The following is a 20,678-nucleotide window of genomic DNA, read 5'->3' as shown; positions in this document are numbered from 1 at the left end:
GTTTTTAAAAGGTGATAAAATGAATGTTTATTGAGCATTACTGGTATTCAGCTGTTGTGCTATGCATCTTTTTTTTTTTTTGAGATAGAGTCTTGTTCTGTTCACCCAGGCTAGAGTGCACTGGCACAATCTCGGCTCACTGCAACCTCCGCCTCCCAGGTTCAAGCGATACACATGTCTCAGCCTCCCAAGTAGCTGGGATTACAGGCACCTACCACCATACCCAGCTAATTTGTGTGTATGTGTGTTTGGAGATGGGGTTTTACCATGTTGGCCAGGCTGGTCTTGAACCCGATCCACCTGCCTCAGCCTCCCAAAGTGCTGGGATTAAAGGTGTGAGCCACCGTGCCTGGCCTGTGCTAAGCATCTTATATGCACTTTTTCACTTACTCCCCATACAACCACTACCAACTTGGTTACTGGGCTCATTTGCTAGATTGCCAAAAAACAAAACAAAACAAAACACCCAACCTGAGTAAATGTACATTAACACAAAGCTAAGGGGCAGAACGGGGATTCAAGTTAGGGTCTAAATAACTTTAAAGCTCACATTCTTTCATCATACCAGTATTTAAATATCTACAAGGCACAAAATTTGCAAGGAAGTTCTAGAACCTCAAATTTTACAAACACAGTTTACTTTTAAGGATTGAACCCTTGTATTGCCCGGATTGAAGACTATATGTATTTCTTCAAAACAGACAACAGAGACTAACTTAAAATGATTACTTTATTAAAAAAATAGCAAATCTCACAAACATGTATTTAATTTCTTATCACTGGCCATTGGCAAACACACCAGCGTGTGTGCTGATTGTCTAACATAAACTGAAGCTGGGCTGCCACAAGACGCCTGTGCATCACCAACTTGCAATCAACACTGGAATAAGTTTGGTGAGCTCGGGAAAGACAAATCCCTCAGCCCTGTCAAGAACATTAGTACAATGTATTTCAAGTATAATCCCGTAAGGCAACAATATGAAGCATAGCAGCACAATCTCTGCATCACATTTCCTGATTAAGCCTTCAAAAGGCCTAGGCGTCCAGTTACGGTGAATTACAGTGAGTCACATTTACTAAAAGAAGTATGTGAAAATGATCATTGCACTTGCACTTTAATTACTTTAATTCCTTGTGGAAGATGATTTTGCTACTGGATTTGGCTGGAAAAGTAAAGACTGATGCTTCTCTTCAAATCACAAGAAAGCAAACTGCATTGCATTTTAGCTAGTAGAAGTATTTGGAACATCTTGTGCATCTGCCAAATGGAGTTTTTGTCTGGATTCATCAGTTAAGAAGATTTTCACTCTATAAGGGGTACTTCTTTTACATTTCTGAAAATTATATTCAGAAGCAAAGAGAAAGAGGTATTTAAAACAAATATGCTCTAAGGAAAAGCTCTGTGTTGCTACTGAGACACTAAGATGTGGTAAGACAATTTTTAAATGTAGTACATTATGCTCTGTCTAGAATTTGAATACTTTTTTTAAATTTTATTTTAGAGACAAGGATTCACTCTGTTGCCCTGACTGGAGTATAGTAGTATGTTCATATCTCACTGCAGCCTTGAACTCCTGGGCTCAAGCAATCCTCCCACCTCAGCCTCCCAAAGGCATGTGCCAGCACACCTGGCTAATTTTTCCATTCTTGGTTAGAGATGGGGGTCTCACTATGTTGCCTAGGCTGGTCTTGAACTCCTGGCCTCAGGCAACCCTCCTGCCTTGGCCTCCCAAAGTGCTGGGATCACAGGTGTGAGCCACCACAACTGATCCAGAATTATTTTTAATGCATCAATAATCATTTTCATAGTAAGGAGCTGATTAGAGACAAATTAAAAAAAATTTTGAGAAGACATCACTTTATCATCTTTGGGAAAACAATTCTGTGTAAGGGTCCAAAAATAAAATCATTACAGGTCTAAAATCTTTTCTGTAATTATCTTAATTGTTCCTCAAGAAGACTGGAAATAGGATGGGAATCTTGCATGTATTAGTCCTTTCTTACAATCACCGTCTTTCATTTTTCTCATTGACCTGTATTTATCCACCTGTTACTTATTTTTCAAGACCCAACTCAATGATATGAATATACTGAAAGCAACTAAATGCTTGCAGTATATGTATGGCAGAGGTTGCAAAAATGTACAGACATAAGCATTGCCATCAAAGACATTCTTGTCCAGTGGGAAGGCTGAGATTTAACACATGTAAAAATCAACAGAAAATAAAATAATGTGGAATGCTAGGTTGCAGTACAAATGAAATTCTTTATGAAAGTGGTCATCTTGAATGTAACATAAGGTGAACAAGGAGGTGAAAGTAACTCTAGGTAGGAGGTACGACCTGAACAAAGGCATTATGGTGAGAATGAACATGATGTGTTCTTGGGCATCCAAAAAACCAGCCTGGGGGGAATGAAAAGAATAAAAAAAATGTGATCCAATTATTAAGAACCTTTAAAAAGGTTGACATGGTTTTAAAAAATTGATAAAAAATAGAAATGACAGGAAGAAAGTGATGTTTCAGGAATATTAATTTTGTAGCAAGGTCTAAAGTTTGGAGCAACACTGTCCAATAGAAATACAAAGCAGGCTGGGAGCAGTGACTCACGCCTGTAATCCCAGCACTTTGGGAGGCTGAGGCAGGAGGACCGCTTGAACCCAGGAGTATGAGACCAATCTTGGCAACATGGCAAGACCCTGTCTCTTAAAAAAACAAATTAGCCAGGCATAAAGTATACCTGTAGTCCTAGCTACTCAGGAGGTTGAGGTGGGAGATCAACTGAGCCCAGGAAGTCGAGGCTGTAGTGAGCCATGATCCTGTCACTGCACTCTAGCCTGGGTGATGAAGCAAGGCTCTGTCTCAAAAATATATATGTATATAATATTTTAATAATTATTTCAACATGTAATCATTGTAAAAATTGAGATATTTTATGTTATTTTAAAAATATTAAGTCTTTGAGATGGCTTAGTGGCTACCGTATTGAACAGTGCAACTCTAGAACTGGAACAGAAAATGGAAAAGGTATAAGCAGGTGACAAGGTACTGGATTATGTAGAGAATGAAGGAAGAATAAAAGCAGAACTGATGATACCGATGATGCCTGACAACTGTAACAAAGAGATGGCAAACAGCCTTCATATCCATATCTAGGCTCAATGGCAGAGAAGGCCATGCCTGATTAGCAGTGTCTGCTATGGTCCTTGAAAGCATTTGAAAATATTCTTGGAGACTGAATTGACAGGCAGTCATGACAGAGAGGGAAATTAGGAGGGGAGAGTTTACATACTGAGAGAACACCTATTACAAGTGAGGAAACTATGGTGGCCAGATTTGGTTCAAGGTTACACGGCTGTTTACCAAGCATTCCAAAACCTACACTCTGTATTACATAGGATATGCTGCTGCTTTGTTTGTGGTGGGTAAATTCCACCACAGGTTGAGTCACAGAAAGTGGCCTAAAAAAAAAAATTCTAAATATTTAATAAAAACACACAAAAAAGTGCTGGACATGGTGGCTCATACCTGTAATCCCAGCACTTTGGGAGGCCAGGGTGGGCAGATCACCTAAGGTCGGGAGTTCAAGAACAGCCTGGCCAACACTGTGAAACACCATTTCTATTAAAAATACAAGAATTAGCCGGGTGTGGTGGTGCATGCCTATAATCCCAGCTACCTACGAGGCTGAGGCACAAGAATTGCTTGAACGAGGTGGAGGAGGTTGCAGTGAGCCGAGATCACGCCACTGCTCCAGCCTGGGTGACAGAGCAAGACCCATCTAAAAAAAAAAGGACACAAATAAGGATAGGAGATATTTCAGTGTCATAGCAGAGAAAGAATATAAAACATTGAAGGAATATAGTTAAAAATAACTTTTTGCAAGAAAAGCCCCTTGATTACCTCAAATCTTATCCCTGTTTTAACTCTTTCTTGACAATGAAATATTACATTAATCTCTCCCCACAGTTTATGTAACACCTTATTTTCTTTCTCTGCAAAATGGGGGCATAACACCATCTACTTCCAAGTAGGGCCAAATAAAATAATGGACATAAAACCCTTTATACAGTACTGAGAAAATAGTAAGTATTCATGAAGAGTAGCTACTAATTGCCATTATAGAACTTGTATATACCTCCTGATTTCTTTTGCCCAGGCTGGAGTGCAATGGCACAATCTCGGCTCACTGCAACCTTCGGCTCACTGCAACCTCCACCTCCCAGGTTCAAGCAATTCTCCTGCCTCAGCCTCCTAGGTAGCTGGGATAACAGGTGCCTGCCACCATACCCAGATAATTTTTCTATTTTTAGTAGAGACAGGGTTTCACTACGTTGGCCAGGCTGGTCTTGAACCCCTGACCTCAAGTGATCTGCCTGCCTCCGCCTCCCAAAGTGCTGGGATTACAGGCGTGAGCCACTGTGCCTGGCTCTGATTTCTTAATTGTTGTTACTGCACAATTCAGCAGTTACCAACAGTATGAATATAATCTTATAGTAATAATAGTAATTTATATATATATCGTTTGGAAATTTTCACATACACATCATCACATGTAGCAATTACCCTATATGACGGAGAACCCTCTGAGATGTAAAACAGTTTGCCCAAGGTTACATTATCAAAATGTAGAACCAAATTTAAAATATCCAATCTCTACAACCAGTATCCTTTGTATCTTAATAGCTGGTTCAGAGAATGTATCCTACCTCTCAAATTAAATTATCTTATGGGCAAGATCATTCCTCATTGTTCTTTTGTACCTTACCATTGTGCCTATTGTTATGTTCAAAAATATATTTTGAAAAGTTCTTAAAATAATTGCTCTAAATTGAAATGTCAAAACCTGAATATTCTACATGTGTCTGGGTGATTTCTTTACGCTAATCCTGTAATACACTAACTACATTTAATTATGAAATGTCATTTTACAAGCTGTGTAAGCATCCCTCAAAGGCTTCATTTTAATAATATCTAGTTTTCAATTTTATTCACGTAAAATTTCCTATGTGATGATATTAAATTAGGTATAGATTATCTCTGAATATCTCACTGCCAGTTAGCCTCAGAATCTAAGCTTCAGAATAACTTATATAGCAACGAACCTAATCCTCAATTCTCATGATTAAAAATAATAATAATTTGTCTTAAACATTCAAAAGTAGTACAAAACAAAGAAGAACAAACCAGAAATATAATTTCAGCATAGAAAACAACAAGAACATTCAATTTGGAACCCAAAGTGGGCAGGGAATGGTGCCTCACCCTGTAATCCCAGAACTTTGGGAGGTTGCAGTGGGAAGACTGCTTGAGCCTGGGAGGCTAAGACTGTGGTAAGCCATGATCATGGTACTGCACTCCAGTCTGGGCCATGGAGTAAAATCCTGTTTCTAAAAAAAAAAAAAAGAAAAGAAAAGAAAAAGGAGAAAGAAAAGAAAAGAGCAAAGAAAAGAAAGAAAACCAAGGAGGAAGAGTGATACCTCTAGTGAATAATACTCTCTTTTTTCACCATATTTAAATAAGACACCTTCTAAAACTTGATTGAGACTATTCACCAGAAATTGTAAGTTGTAAACTTTTCACTGTTGAGAGTAGGCAAAGGATACATGGAAGAATTCAATTCTTCTAACTGCAAAACAAAGAAACAAATTTATTTTTAATTTTTATAACAAATATAAATAGTTGTTAACTATTTGTTTTTAAATACATTATTCTTCATTTAAGCTTTCTTGTGTTGGACACAGTGACTCGTGCTTATAATTCTGGCACGAGGCCAAGGCAGGAGAATTGCTTGAGACCAGGAGCTCCAGACCAGCCTGGGCAAGATGGTCTAAAAAAAAAAATTAGCCGGGCATGGTGATGCACACCTGTAGTCCAGCTAGTCAGGAGGCTGAGGTGGGAAGATTGTTTGGACCCAGGAGTTTAAGGCTGCAGTGAACTCTGCTAGTGCCACTGCACTCCAGCCTGAGTGACAGAATGAGATTGTCTCAGAAAAAAAAAAAAAAAAGCTTTCTTTAAATGAAAAGGCAAAGTATGAAAGAAAAAAACTTTCAAAAAAATTTCAGGTCGAAAAATTCCTTTTTGCAAAAATAATTACAAAGTAGCATTAACATGTATGAAACAAGAATATGAGAAGAGAGGCCAGGCCTGATGGCTCTTGCCTGTAATCCCAACACTTTGGAAGGCTGAGGGGAGAGTATTGCTTGAGCCCAGGAGTTCAAGACCAGCCTGAGCAACATAACAAAACCCTGTTTCTACAAAAAAATAGAATATGAAGACAGATGATAAAAACTGGAGTTTTATAAGTATTCTTATAAATACTTATAAATATAAATACCAGGCATAATAACAATCATCTCTAATAGTTTTTAAAAGAAAAAAAGTTGCAATTTAAATGATCAAAATCTTTAAAACTATCATAGATTGCAAAAAGATTTCATGTCACTCAATTTTCTATATAAGGTAGAATTTATCTTGCGTTGTCTTAGGCTGTTTGGGCCACTATAACAAACACCATAAACTGGTGGCTTATAAACAATAGAAATTTACTTCTCATAGTTCTACAGGGTGGAAAGTCCAAAATTAAGGAGCTAGCAGATCTGGCGTCTGGGGAGGGCATGAACCTCTTCCTGGTTCATGGAACAGGAAGATTTTCTCCCCATGTCCTCACATGGTAGAAGGGATAAGGGGTTTCTCTCAGGCCTTTTTTATAAGGACATTAATCACATTCTTGCCCGAATCACCTCCCAAAGGCCCCATCTCCTCCTACCATTACTTTCTAAGTTAAGATTTTAACATATGCTTTCTGGGAGGACATAAACATTTAGACCACAGCGTTTTTATCTTACAGAAGGAAAAATCTGAATTACAAAAAAAGGTTAACTAAATGGCTCAGTGTTGCTCAGTTATAACCCAAATGCAGACCCTGAACTCAACAAAGGCTTTCTGGTTTCAAATGTAGTGTTCTTTCCACTATACCACTGTTATTCTCCTAAATGTATAGCAAATTATATTTCTATCTGTTAAGAGGAAAAAAATATAAAACATGAACTGGTAAGGCTGGGCACTGTGGTTCACACTTGTAATCCCAGCACTTGGGGAGGCCAAGATGGGTGGATCACTTGAGTTCAGGAGTTCGAGACCAGCCTGTACAACATGGTGAAACCCCATCTCTACTAAAAATACAAAAATTTGCCAGGTATGGTGGCTCGTGCCTATAGTCCCAGCCACTTAGGGGTGCTGAGGCAGGAGGATTGCTTTGAGTTCAGGAAGCTGAGGCTGCAGTGAGCTGAGATGGCACCACTGCACTCCAGTCTGGGTGACAACGTGAGACCCTGTCTCAAAAAAAACAAACAATGAACTGTAAATGGAAATACTTGCAAGACTGAATATGACAGACTTGAAATACAAAGATTATAGACTGGAAATAGTGAAAATGTTGGCATACAAGTTCCCTCACATTTACTTATTTGGAAGAGAGAAAAACAGTAGAAATTCACCCTTTTTGTTAATAGGGAATCTAAAACTAAAGTGTATTGAATTCAATTTTTATTTATTTTAGTTCCAAAAAAAATTTAGACGCAAATTCAATTAACATTTCTCAGTGTAACAATCATACTGGGCATGGTGGCTCACACCTGTAATCCCAGCACTTTGGGAGGCCACCGAACCCAGCTTGAATGTGAGTAGATTTGAAGACACAGGTTTTAAAAAGGTAATTAAGTCACAATGAGGTCATTAGGGTGGGCCCTCATCCAATGTGACTGGCAGGAAAAGCGAAGTGGGACACTTGGCATAGAGGAAGAAGCCATGTGAACCTGACGACTACCTACAAACTGAGAGGTCTCAGGAAAAAACAAATCTGCCAACTTGAGCTCCAACTTTTAGCCTCCAGAATTGTAAAAAAATTAATTTCTGTTGTTAAAGCCACCCAGTCTGTGGTACTTTGTTTTGGCAGCCCTAGCAAAGTTATACATATGGCAGTGAACTAAATTAGCAGAAACACCAAATGTAGTTCTCTATTTAAAAACAAGTAACCACCACCTGAGTAGATAACACAAAATGTATTGTCACGTCAGAAAAGGTCTTTTTGACTACTATCCTCTATATCTTAAGATTTTATTATATCTGTACAGAAGCAAAAGTTTTGCTTTCAGATTTGCCAGTATCTGTACTGTGAGAATACATGCTTAGATGTAAACATGATAACTTCCTTGGACTATGTTTCTTTCAAAAAAGAGGAAAGTTTTTACAACATGTATGAAACTTGATCATTAAATAAAATTATCCACTTAGGCCGGGCGTGGTAGTTCATGCCTGCAATCCCAGCACTTTGGGAGGCTGAGGTGGGCAGATCACGAGGTCAAGAGATTGAGACCATCCTGGCCAACATGGTGAAATCCCGTCTCTACTAAAAATACAAAAATTAGCTGGGTGTGGTGGCATGTGCCTGTAGTCCCAGCTACTCGGGAAGCTGATGCAGGACAATTGATTGAACCCGGGAGGCAGAGGATGCAGTGAGCCGAGATTGCGCCACTGCACTCCAGCCTGGCACCTGGTGACAGAGCGAGACTCTGTCTCAAAAAAAAAAAAATTATCCACTTAGGCCACATAGTGTATAATTCCATTGATATGAAATGTCCACAGTAAGCAAATCCATAAAGGCAGAAAGTAGATTAGGAGTTGCTAGGGGATGGGGAGAGGAGAGAATGGAGAGGTACAGGGTTTCTCTTTGGGGTGGTGAACATGTTCGGCAGTTCAACAGCAATCTGCACAACATTGTGAATATACTAAAAACCACGTAATTGTATAAATTAAAATAGTTCAAAAGCTAAATTTTTTGCAATAAAACATATTTTTTAAAAGAACAAAGCAAAAGAATGATACTTACATCTGACAGCAGCCTATCCAGATTGGAGTCACTGGCTGTTTTTCTCTTATCCTCAGGAAGCTCCTCTAACTCGCCATAGAGCTCCAGATTCAAGCGAGCTAATTTCTCCTGCATTCCCCGAACATGTTCCATCTGTTCAATGGAACATTCATTTCCTTGGGAACGTTCCAGAACATTAATAATCATTAGGACAGTTCAAAATAACAGCCTTGAGTCAAAACACTTAAACTCTAGGCCCTCTAAAAGAAACAAGTTTTCTTTCTTCTGTAAATTAGCTAATCATAAATATTTTCTGTGTTTAATAACAAATCAAATTGCTGACCAGGAAAACAATGACCAACCTAAGAAATGACTCTGGGTACTGAAGCAAATCAGATAGGAAATATTTCTTTTTAAAAAGCAAAATCAGGCTGTGCATGGTGGCTTGTACCTAAAATCCCCTCACTTGGGAGGTTGAGGCAGTAGGACTGCTTGAGCCCAGGAGTTCAAGACCAGCCTGGGCAACATGGCAAGACCCTACCTCTAAAAAAAATTTAAAAAGAAACTCATTAGCTAGGCATGGTGGCACATGCCTCTGGTCACAGCTACTTGGAAGACTGAGGCAGGAGGATTGCTTGAGCCCAGGCAGCACGTGAAGGTGGCAGTGAGCTGTGTTCAAGCCACTGTACTCCAGCCTGGGTGATAAAACGAGATCCTGTCTCAAAAAAAATAGAAAAAAGGAAAAGAAAAATCAAAATCATCCCTTAAGTAGAGAAAATATATTTTCTTCAACAGTAATATGTAAAAGCAAAACAGCACCATTTAATCATGTCCAGTTTGACAACTGCTGTTTGAACTGAGTGACCCAACATTTTATAATTATTTGAGTGAAATTAAGAGTTCTAGGCCCGGCTGGGCACAGTGGCTCACACCTGTAAATCCCAGCACTTTGAGAGGCTGAGGTGGGTGGATCACTTGAGCTCAGGAGCTGGAAACCACCAGCCTGGCCAACATAGTGAAACCCCATCTCTACTAAAAATACAAAAAATCAGCCAGGCATGGTGGCGGGTGCCTGTAATCCCAGCGCTTGGGAGGCTGAGGCAGGAGAATCGCTTGAACCCAGAAGGTGGAGGTTGCAGTGAGCCAAGATCATGCCATTGTACTCTAGCCTGGTGACAGAGTGAGACTCTGTCTCACAAAAAAAAAAAAAAAAAAAAAAAGGAAGAGTTTTAGGCCCAGTGAGGTGGCTCATGCCTATAATCCTAGCATGATGGGAGGCCAAGGCTGATGTACTCATGAGTTCGACACCAGCCTGGGCAACATGGTAAAACCTCATCTCTACAAAAATACAAAAAATTAGCCAACTAGCCAGGCACAGTGGCACATGCCTGTAATCCCAGCCACTCGGGAGGGTGAGGTGGGAGGATCACATAAGCTTGGGGAAGTTGAGGCTGCCGTGAACCATGATCATACCACTGCACTCCAGCTTGAGTAAGAGAGTGAAACTCTGTCTCAAACAAAAAAAGAAAAGAGTTCTGGCTGGGCACAGTGGCTCATGCCTCTAATCATAACACTTTGAGAGGCCAAGGTGTAAGAACTGCTCAAGTCCAGGAGGTCAAGATCAGCCTGGGCAATATGGTGAAACCTCATCTCTACAAAAAAAATACAAAAATTAGCCAGTGTGGTGGCATGTGCCTGTAGCCCCAGATACTTGGAAGTCTGAGGTAGGAGGATGGCTTGATCCCAAGGAGGCCGAGACTGCAGTGAGCTGTGATCATACCACTGCACTCCAGCTTGGGTGACAGAAAGAGACCCTGTCTCAAAAAAAAAAAAAGTTCAATAATGACTTCAAATGTGAATCATTTTGCCAACCAACTGCGTATTCTTCCTTTAAGAAATCTAAATGAAAAGATTTATGAAGCATGCAAAATGTTATGAAAAATACAATGCAGTATTTTTTACTGTTACACAGTTGTCAAGACTTAACTGCTAATGGATAGGTCTTACATTATGTATTGACCAAGAGTCCTCTGAAATGACATTATCTGCCCAGAGCAACTAATTTATACACAAAATGTATGATCTTTTCCTTAGTTTTAAGTACAGACTCTGCAATCCCTTGATAGTATATTTTTTTCCAAAAAAAAAAAAAAAAACAAAACTTTTGCTTTTTCCTAAAGGTACTACAAAGGTAAAATATATCTCAGCTAAAGTTGAGGTACATATCCTGAATATGAATTAATATAAATTATACTAGTTTCCACTAGCCAGCTTTATAACATCTTCATAAAATGAAATATAGTACATTATGTTAAGGACTACTAATGTTGAAGCTAGTTATAGCTCTCTCAAAATCATCCTTTCTTTACAGTAAAATGTCATATTTCCTCTATTTTAGTAATGTTTTTCAACATTAGTAACTTGGAAGGTCAAGTGGAAAAACCAGAAATAGCTCCAGATATGTGTTTGTGTGTATGTATGCAAATGTACAGTAAAAATAAAAAGAGGTAGAAATCATAGGGGAAAAAATGGGAATCAGAGGACGGATCTAGGTGACCTACCATGAGAACAACAGAAGCTTCAGAGGCGAAAACAGAAGAGATGGAAGAGAAATAATAAACAATAGAAAATATGTTACGTGAGATGAAAGATGAGTCAGCAGATATGAAGGGCTCACTGATTCCCAGGCAGATTGATGAGAAAAGACAGTCCTAAGCATATCCTGGAAAATGCCTAACCTTTAAAGATAAAAGAAAAACATCTTTTAATCATTGAGACAGAAAAATATAAATTACCTGGTAAGAAAGAATCTCACTGGCAATGGAATTCTCATCTGCAATACTTTTATTATAAAGAGTAATCAGTAGGATAACAGACAAAGACAAGAAAGGACTTCAATCCAAAAACACAAAGGCAACATAGAGTAGAGGAGGAAAGGTGCTGGGAAAAAGCAAAGGCATGGAAGTGGTCCCAAGATTACATCTCAAGGGTAGGAGGGAAGAAGGGAAGAGAGGGGAAGTGAAAGTATTCTGAAGATACCACCTTTCTGGGATGGGCTAAAGCAAGGAGGTAGGGGTAGAATAAAGTATTTTTGTGAGATAAATAATGTACTTTTAATGTCATCCTTTCAAATATTAACATAACCAAAGCTGGAAACCCAGAAACTATGAAGAAAAGATACAGACGTGTTTGAGAATGCAAAAAGTAAAAACTTTTACAAGGTTAAATACACCATAAAAAAGTGCACAGAGAGAATAAATTCAGTGAACAAAAATAAATACATAATAGAGGTCAGAGGGCTAGTATCTAAAACACAAAGGGCTCTTTACAAGGGACAACAAAAGGATAAATAACCAAGTAGAAAACTGAGGAAAGGTCCTGAAAAGGACCTACCAAACAATCTAGAAAACACATATGGATCTTCAAACTCATGATAAGAGACATCTCACTTTACACCAAGAGACTGGTAAAAATTAAAAGACAAATAATACCTACAGCTTGGTGGGAATTCAGGGAAAAATGTTCTTTCATAAATTGTTGATGGAACCTAGAAGTGCAGTATTTTTTTTTTGCAAGCAATCTGTATACTTCCATTAAAAGTATATATATGCTTTGACCCAGCAATCTCACTCATGAGACTCAATCCCAAAAGAATAAAAGCACCGGCCTAAAGATATATGTAAAAGGATGTTCACTACACCATTGTGTTAGGTGGCTCAAAATGAGAAACAAAGTAATGCCTTTCAATACAGACATGGTTGAATAAACTAGAGTATATCCATAATTTGGAATATTACATTGCCATTAAGAACTAGAGCCATCTGAGGTGCATTAGAGAGAGTTCCATCAGATACTCTTTATGCAGGAAAGCAAGATACAGAATATCTTATATAAGATACCACTTGTATTAAATAATGAAAATAAAAATATGAAAAGATATATACCCTGGATTGTTAACAAATGGTTGGGATGAAGGGAAGTGGAAGTAGCAGAAAGGATAAGGGAGGGAATAGGGAAGTCAAGTAAAAAAAACATGGGGAAGGGAAAAATATTTTAAGAATTCAGTATGTATGTGGACATTTATGCATATGTATAAGATTATGCATCTTCTAAAAATTGGAGAAGTTTAAACATTTGTTTAAAAGATTATACATATTCGACAATATTGAAATTGCTTTTTAAAATACTGGGAAATAATTTTATCATTAGAAAAAGCTTACAAATAAGTTTCAAACTGCACATGAAAAATCTGACTATATCTTTTGTGAACTCTGTGTTTATCAAAAAATACCTGTTCAGAATTTTTAATGGGACAATCAGTTAACTATTCTTACGTCTTCATGAAAAAAAACAAGAAAACTGGATTCTTTTAATTTCTAACTTTCAATCAGGAATCCTGGGCAAGAAATAAGTTTAAACATAAGAGGGTAAGGGAAAATAATCTTGATACTTTCAAAATGAAGATACTCAGTCTACAATATTTTAACTGACCAAGACTGTCCCTCTTACTGCTTAAAGCTGCAAGACACTTATTTCATAACAGCAATCCTGCTTTGACTTTCAGCTAACCCTTCCTCTTAAAAATCACTTTTTCCCAGAAGTTTTAGAAGGCAAACTGTATTCTCAGACAAAATCTAGGATGATCGCCTTGTATACCTGTGGGCTATTTTTTTCTTAAGAAAGAAACTGACACTTTGAAAAGGAGAGTAAAATACACCCAGAAAATAGGCTGCAAACATTGTAGAGAAAAATACAGTAGAGAGACATCTATTGCTTACCAAATGCTTGAAGTTTTCCAGAGTGGAAATCATTCAAAAGACTTAGCAGGCCTCTCTCCATCTCCTGAACATCTGAGACATCTGTGAGGAAGGAGTGCTGAATCGGAGTTGACTGAGTGCCTTTTCCCTCTCCACCCTGAGGTTTGGTCTTCTCTTTCATCACTCTGTAAATACGATGCAATTAACATAAATTCTATCTTTTTAGGCCATTAGATTAATTTTTAGTGAAGTAAATGGAATTTCCCTTAAAAGCAATAAATCAAATAAAGTCAATACTAAACAAAACTAGAAACTCCAAGCCAGAAAACAAAAGAAAAAACAGTTTGTACTCAGGAGGCTGAGGCAGGAGAATCATTTGAACTCAGGAGGCGGAGGATGCAGTGAGCTGAGATCATGTCACTGCACTCCACCTGGGCAACAGAGTGAAAAAAACAGGTGTGAAAAACTGCAAACAAATGTATAAAGTATTAGTATGAAGGCATATAAAAAGTTTGATTAATACATTTATATAATATGCTAATTCTTTGGACTGCAGAAAAAAAAACTTGTCTTTATTATCCTATGCTTTACATTTCATTTCTCAGTAAACCGTAGTACACCTTTCTCTTCTAAACGTTATTTGTTCCTTGAACTATCAGTAGTCTACAAGTGGTTATGGGGTCCCTACTCTGTAGCTGACATTATCCACAAATGCCCAGTCTAAGAAGGGAAGGTATTTAAATTCATAATTACAATGTAATGGAATGCTAAAAACTTGTTATCATCCTTGACTCCTACGAATTCCTAGGGCTCCTACATGCAGTCATGAAGTCCTATCAATTCTACCCACAAAACATCTAATCTCTCGTTTTCTTTCTCCCCTGCCACCATTCCATCTCTTAACCAAACGGCTTCCCAACCAGCCTCCCTATCTCTGTGTGTGATCCCTGATCTCCCTTCTCTCCACACACAGCAGCCAAGTCCATTTCTAAAAAGAAAAATCAGATTATATAATTTGCTTAATTAAAATGCTTCAGTAGGCCAGGCATGATGGCTCATGTCTGTAATCTAGCACTCTGGGAGGCCCAGGTGGGGGGATCATCTGAGGTCAGGAGTTCAAGACCAACCACCTGGCCAAGATGGTGAAACCCTATCTCGACTGAAAACGCAAAAATTAGCCAGGTGTGGTGGCGCACACCTGCAGTCCCAGCTACTCAGGAGGTGGAGGCAGGAGAATCCCTTTGAACCCAGGAGGTGGAGGTTGCAGTAAGCCAAGATCACACCACTGCACTCCAGCCTGGGTGAAAGAGTGAGACTCAGTCAAAAAAAAAAAAAAAGAAAAAAAAAAAAAGCTTCAGTAGCTTTGCATTGCCTGCTGGATATAATCTAATATCCCTAAGAAACCCTATTCTCCCTGTTTATGCTCTAGCCACTGAATGACTTTAGTTTCCTAGAAATCCATTCTCTTATCTTCTTACATGCTAATCCTCTGCCTACGTTAGCATCCTTCCACTTACTGCCATCTTTGCCAGGCTGCCTCCCACACATCTTCAAGTCTCAGTTTAAATGCTATTTCCTCAGGAAGGCCTTTTCGGAACCCCTAGACTAAATCAGTCCTTATTACACATGTCTGGCATATACCAGGCTCTCAAATATTTGAGTGACGATGTTACACACACTGCGACGTAGGAAGAGAGAGAAAGAGCAGTTCACTCAGCCTGGGGCCAACCAGAGAAGGCTTCCTACAAGTGATAAGTGAACAAAAGCTTAAAGAACAAGGGGCTAAACAGCCAAAATGGGAGAAAGAGTAATTTATCTTTATAACCCAATGCACGCTACAAATCCTGACATGGAAGTATATTCACTACTCAGTTTTAACATAATGTTGAATGAAGACATCTTCCCACAGCTGTCCTCACCACAATAAGGATAAGTAGGGTGTGTGTGTATATATATGTGTGTATATATATATATATATAGATACATATATGCCCAGGGAAGGCAGGGGAGGGGGCACACAAGAAAGAGACTAATATTCTTTTTTTTTTTTTTTTTTTTGAGATGAAGTCTTACTCAGTTGCCCACACTCGAGTGCAGTGGCATGATCTCGGCTCACCAGAACCTCCGCCCTCTGGGTTCAAGCAATTCTCCTGCCTCAGCCTCCAGAGTAGCTGGGATTACAGATGCGCACCACAGCACCTGGCTAATTCTTTTTGTATTTTTAGTAGTGATGGGTTTCACCATGTTGGCCAGGCTGGTCTTGAACTCTTGACCTCAGGTAATCCATCCACATCAGCCTCCCAAAGTGCTAGGATTACAGGCGTGAGCCACTGTGACCAGCCAAAGCAACTAATACTCCTAACATGAAAGAAGTTTAGAATAGGTACATTGTTGACAGGTCAATAATAGTTCTCCCCAAAGCAAGGTCTGCATTTTATATATACTACATACATTATGTAATACCTTGCTACTCAAAGTGCTCTCCATGACCCATAGAAGCAACCTCACTTGTGAGCTTCGTAGAAACACTCATCTGAAGTCTCATCCCACACTGATGTGAAATCTGTATTCTAAAAAAAAATCCCTGAGAGATTCATATTCACATTTAACATCTGAGATAAACTATTACAGAGTGTGAGGTTTCAGCATGACAAATGTATTTTTTCCTCTCAAATTTGGAAGTGTCTCCAAGTAAAAGTTTCACATCAGTACATCATTTAACAACCCTCTCAGAAAACAAACACAAAAGATAAAAAAAAAAATCTGTTTATTCCTGCTTCAATGTTATGTCACACTCTCACTTTATGTGAACACAATTCAACAATAAAAAAGCACATAATGAAATTGTACTACGTCCAAAGCCACACTATAAGTGCTGTCAGGCACACAACGATGATGCATATAGTCCCAGTCCTCAGGAAGTCTACATCTAGAAGACGGTGTGGAAATTCAACCACCAGTAAAAATGACAACGACACAAAGAAACTGCTTTTAAAAATATAGACAAAGAAGTGATTATTTTAAAAATCTCTTGGTTTTCTTTTCCTACCAACTATAAACATTCAAAATCTGACTTTAAATTAAACTCCTCCATGAGGAAAACCCCTTTTCATTCTGAAACTTTATTCAAAGGAAACCCTCAAAACTCTTGTTTATCATTTGGTGCTCATTGGAATACTTCTTCCAAATGTTCTCTTGTCTTTGGCTATATCCTTTCTGCTTCCATAAAGAGAGATTATCATCAAGGCAGTAATCTCATCTTTTACTATGTGTAAACCCAGCAGCTATAGAATGCAACAGGCATTTCCTTAACTAACTCAGCAGGGTGAGTTTGGATGTGAGAAAATTTATTTAATAATTAGAAAGAAGAGTCAGGTGTGGTGGCTCATGCCTGTAATGCCAGCACTTTGGGAGGCTAAGGCAGACAGATCATGAGGTCAGGAGATCGAGATCATCCTGGCTGACATGGTGATACCCCATCTCTACTAAAAATACAAAAAATTAGCCAGGCGTGGTAGCCAGCACCTGTAATCCCAGCTACTCAGGAGGCTCAGGCAGCAGAATCACTTGAACCCGGGAGGCAGAGGTTGCAGTGAGCTGAGATTGTGCCACTGCACTCCAACCTGGGCAACACAGTGAGGCTCCATCTTAAAAAAAAAAAAAGATTGACATTATATGACACTTTTTTCTATAAAGCTATAATCATTCCTTCCAAATACCTAATACTACAAAATACTTACATATATGTAACAGTAACATATAATATAAACTTGTCACTTCTATTTCCTTTAAATATCCTGGATGCAAATGATGTTCACCAAATATAAATAATGATTATTTCTAGATGTTGGAATCTTTGCGTTTTGAATTTCTTTTGTCCTGTGTTTGAATTTTTATAAAAAAACAAATTATTTATGCAAAACAATGACATCATTATCTTTTAGAAATAAAAACTGCAAGCTGGGTGTGGTGGCACACACCTGCTGTCACAGCCCCTCAGAAGGCTGAGGAAGGCAGATCCCTTGAGCCCAGAAGTTCAAGGTTGGCCTGGGCAACAGTGAGACCTCATATTTAAAATATATACATATGTAAAATTAAAAATAAATTTAAAAAAACTACCAAAGCACAAACACTCAGCTTAGTGAAGAGAGAGACAGAGAGAGAGAGAGAGAGAGAGAGAGAGAGAGAGAACAAAAAACCCTGCTGACTTTATTTCACCTTTTCCCTTTTCCCATTTCTGACTAGTTCATCAACATGGTCAGCAAGTTTTCTTGTTCTGTATATTTTAATATGAGACAAAGTAAGGGCCTTCAAACCAATAGTTCATTTTGCATTTTCCAATCTCTATACACAGTAACTTTCATATATTATTCTTCTAACTCACACATAATAGATGCCTTAACTGTTTTAAAAGTCAAGCCAAGACCAAAAAAATGTTTGAAGGAGTAGTTGAGTCAGGATTTACTTCAGCGACATTTTACTGTGAACATGTAAAAAGAAGAGAATTCACCTTTTTAATTTTGGCCGCTGTGAAGCTGCCTGCGATGCAGGATTGGAAAACCCTGTGCTTTTACTCACTGGAATGGCATTTTTTTTGGCATTGACAACCTGAGTACAGTGGGCACTAAAAGACTTAGGACTCCTCCTCTTCACTTTCCGCTCTTCCATTGTTTTAAGTTCCTTATTGCACCACGGCCAGCTTCTTAAGACCTAAGTAAGGAAATACAACGATTATATATGTATACTATACTATACAAACATGTAAGAAACTCAAAGACCCATTTCACAGGTCAAAAGAGGATCAAGAATTCCAGAGGGCACAAGATGTTAGAAAATGGGTCTCTTAAGTTTACTCTACTATGTACCCATAAGCTGCCAGCAAAATTGTCTGGTAGACAAGTTTTTTGTTTGTTTGCTTTTGCCATTTCTTTATTCCCTCATCTTACAAATACTTACTAATTCTCTTCCACAAGCCAGACCTATTGTGGGTACTGGGGAGAGGGCACTGAACAAAACAAAGTCCTTGCCCTCAAGAAGCTTACATTTTACAAGGGGAACAATATATAAACAATAAACAAATGATTCACATAATATTCCCAGCCTGATTCAAGCTTCAGATAGCCTTTAGGTCTCTCTCCCAAAATGTATGCTCAAGAAGAACCAACTAGATTCAAACAGACGTAAAATTGTCAGGGGGATTTTGCTAGCATTTTAAAAAGCAACTAGAAGCCTTAGTTCAACTACTAAACAGAAACTCAGTTTCTAGCTAGCGCTAATACTGATTCTAGTTGGGTAATCAAGTGAAGTTCTAGAAAATCAAACTTGTTCCTTGCCTATTTTGAATATGCCTTCTCTAACCATTTCCAAACAAACATGAATTTTATGATATATATTTGGTTTTGTCCATATTAAAAAAGTTAACAATGTGAAGTTATGCAGGGCCCTTTCATGGGGAATATGTGTAAGGCCTCCTGTTTATCCTTATATAGTCCCCTTACTTTATGTATTAATCAGCTCTATTTTTCTAACATCCATCTATTTTTAAATACCCTTCCAGATTTTATTTGTGCATAATGTTAAATTTTTCTTCATTATTTCATGTAACATAAGATGAAGAATTTATATGGCTATCTACCTCATCAGACTGTAAATTGTCTAAAGAAACATTGGCTGTATTTTGCATGTTGTGTTTCATTTAAGCATGCCATGACCATTCAAAAAGATTCAAACACATTGCTGTCGCTTACAATAATTATTTGAGAAATTTAATGAAAATAGTTTTTTTTTTTTTGCTTTTGCCTGGACTTAGCGCCACTGGCACTGGAATTGAAACCACTGACCTTAAATTGGCTGACGCTAGACAATCACAACTGCAGCTACAATACCCCCAAAGAAGAGCTTTCTGGGAAAGGCTCCAATGCCCAGTCTCTAATCCCAGATACCAATTGTAAATCCACTTAAACCTTGGTTAACAATTTTTCTTTTAAGGAGCATTTTTGGGTCGGGAGCGGTGGCTCACGCCTGTAATTCCAGCACTTTGGGGGACTGAGGCGGGCGGATCATGAGGTCAGGATATCGAGACCATCCTGGCCAACATGGTGAAACCCCGTCTCTACTAAAATACAAAAAATTAGCCAGGTTTGGTGGTGCATGCCTGTAGTCCTAGCTATTTAGAAGACTGAGGCTGGGGAATCGCTTGAACCAGGGAGGCGGAGATTGCAGTGAGCCGAGATCACGCCACTGCACTCCAGCCTGGCGACAGAGCGAGACTCCGTCTCAGGAAAAAAACAAAACATAACAAAATTAAAAAGAAAAAAAAAACCCACACACTTTTGGAAGCAGAACAGTAATTCTGGGGTTGTCCCAACATGAAGCACAAATTAAATAGAACTTTGAAAGATGACTGAATAGAGACGATGGGTTATTAGTTCTCTGAAGAGTCAAGGATCTGTAAAAACTTAAGATACGCATAAACACGCTGGCCTGAAATTTAACGATGTTAATACACACTTGGTGGTAGAAGAAAAAAAATCTAGGAAGTAAAGCAAACTAATGTTGCTCTAAACCACAATGTTCTGGGGAGCCAGCACTCCCGATTTACTCGTTTTTGGAAAGTCACATCTGTCACAAGAGCACCGAAACCCTTCTTGTATATTAAACAGCAAAGAATTTTTTAAAGAAGGCTTAAGTAAACTGCTCACAGTTACTTATTCACACGTTGGTTTTAAGTGCCAGATCTTGCCTCCAAGCAGGACCACTGGGAATCCCCCTTGACATCACTTCATTCCCCTTCCCCAATCTGCCGAAGCGATGACTCTTCACCGCCGGGTACCCGGCAGTGACCACAGCGGTGGGAAAGGCCTAAAGGGGCAAGTTGCGTAAGTTTCTTTGCTTCCACTACATACCTGAAGAAGAAGGGGATTGGGGCCCCCTTCCGCAACCCGCAAAGACCCGACAGCTTCAGACGCCACCGCAGCAGCCCCAGGTAGGGTCCCGATCACATCCCGGTACCCGCGCCTCCGCAGCTCCCTTTGTTTACGGAAGTGACGTGAG

General features: G+C 38.8%; 1 protein-coding gene across 2 annotated transcripts; it reads right to left on the bottom strand.

Annotated features, from left to right (window-relative positions):
* Positions 1-712: 712 nt before the first annotated feature.
* On the bottom strand, positions 713-20,664 carry CCDC28A (coiled-coil domain containing 28A). Of its 2 annotated transcripts, none has more exons than XM_002806733.6 (6): positions 20,531-20,664; positions 18,136-18,335; positions 13,647-13,810; positions 8,890-9,044; positions 5,606-5,628; positions 713-1,278 (listed from the first exon to the last, which is right to left on the bottom strand). In XM_002806733.6, exons 2-6 carry the CDS (start codon positions 18,291-18,293, stop codon positions 1,224-1,226), a joined length of 555 nt encoding a protein of 184 aa, XP_002806779.3. In that variant the 5' UTR covers positions 18,294-18,335; positions 20,531-20,664; the 3' UTR covers positions 713-1,223. The 2 variants fall into 2 exon arrangements, with proteins under 2 accessions (XP_002806779.3, XP_054110450.2); XM_054254475.2 differs by lacking the exon at positions 713-1,278 and adding an exon at positions 3,042-3,780 and having other exon boundaries at positions 5,555-5,628.
* Positions 20,665-20,678: the final 14 nt, after the last annotated feature.

The sequence above is a fragment of the Callithrix jacchus genome, chromosome 4 (assembly GCF_049354715.1).
Source record: "Callithrix jacchus isolate 240 chromosome 4, calJac240_pri, whole genome shotgun sequence".
Classification (NCBI taxonomy): Eukaryota; Metazoa; Chordata; class Mammalia; order Primates; family Cebidae; genus Callithrix; species Callithrix jacchus.
The sequence above is the reverse complement of the archived record's forward strand: the minus strand, read 5'-3'. Positions and strand labels throughout refer to the sequence as shown.